This window comes from Manacus vitellinus, unplaced genomic scaffold, assembly GCF_001715985.3.
Source record: "Manacus vitellinus isolate BGI_N305 unplaced genomic scaffold, ASM171598v3 scaffold_47_pilon, whole genome shotgun sequence".
Classification (NCBI taxonomy): Eukaryota; Metazoa; Chordata; class Aves; order Passeriformes; family Pipridae; genus Manacus; species Manacus vitellinus.
The window spans coordinates 4,810,912-4,812,028 of NW_021940585.1; the positions used below are offsets into that span (position 1 = coordinate 4,810,912).

The 1,117-nt window shown below is 68.3% G+C and overlaps 1 protein-coding gene across 1 annotated transcript in view; it reads left to right on the forward strand.

Annotated features, from left to right (window-relative positions):
• PLEKHA6 (pleckstrin homology domain containing A6) overlaps positions 1 to 111 on the forward strand; it is a 46,840-nt gene extending 46,729 nt beyond the window's left edge. The window contains 1 exon segment of the mRNA XM_029962498.1: positions 59 to 111. Coding sequence (XP_029818358.1) covers positions 59 to 111 — 53 coding nt within the window.
• Positions 112 to 1,117: the final 1,006 nt, after the last annotated feature.

Consider the following 1,117-nt stretch of genomic DNA (forward strand, 5'->3'; position numbering starts at 1 on the left):
GGGGGCTGCCTCACCACCTCCCACTGCCCCACTCAACCCCGCTCTCCCGCCCCTCCAGCTCAAGCCCTGGCTGCTGCCGGCGCCATCAAGTTCCACGGGGCCACGTTTTAGCCCCCCCTGACACGACACCGAACCTCTCGCCATCGTTTTTGGTTCTCCTGGACCCCCTTCCCTCCCTCCGACGGCGAGACCACCCGGCACGGCCGCGTGGGGGATGCGGCGCCGACAGCACCGGCTGCTCTGCCCCGGCCCGAGGAGACGTGGAGGTGCTGGAGGTGGTCCCCGAGGAGCCCTCGGGCTGGCAGTGGACACAGGGACAGATCCGCCGTGTCCTGGGCGCCAGGCCCGCGCGGGCAGCCGGGCAGGGACATCCGTGGCAGCGGCCACTGGCACAGCGGGCACCTCCCTGCCGGGGCATCCCTGGGGAGCGTTCGGACTCCTGGGACGCCTCCCAAAGGTCTGTGAAGGGGCTCTCTGGGTGGAGACCAGCCAGTCCCCACCACGGATGGTGCTTCCACCTTCCACCAGGCTTGGATGGTCCATCTGAGCTCCTCGGGTGCCTCTGCCCCTCCCTGAGCCCTGACCCTGCTTTTCGCACCCGCCTGGCCTGGGCTGTCCCGTCCCTCCTGGTGCTGGGGCTCGACTGGAGGCAGAAGGAGCTGTGTCAGGAGCAGCATGGGTGGGGGTGGGACTGTGGGGACATGGAGGTGCCCGGGGCAGTGCCCTGTGCGGGGTCAGGGTGGCCCCAGGGCTGCCTGTGGCACCGGAGCGCCGCTGGCACGGAGCAGGAGGTGTGGACAGGGATGGGGACGTTGGATGGGAGCAGGGCAGGGAGCGGGGTGCCAGGTGGGGTGGGGAAACCGTGGGGTCATCAGGGAGCCCCCAGTGGGTGAGGATGGTGGTGAGAAGAGGAAGGGGAAGGGGCCAGGCGGGAGCAGTGGGGTCACCTCGGCTGCCCCCATCCCACCATCGCCTCCGAACCCTCCCAAAGCCTGGCCCTGTGTCTCCCCCAGACCCTTCCCGTTGCACTCCAGCCCCTTCCAGCTGTTTGCATTTCCTGTAGCAAATTTACCCTTTGCTTTAACGTTCTGGAGGGTGGGAAAAAAAGCGGGTTCTG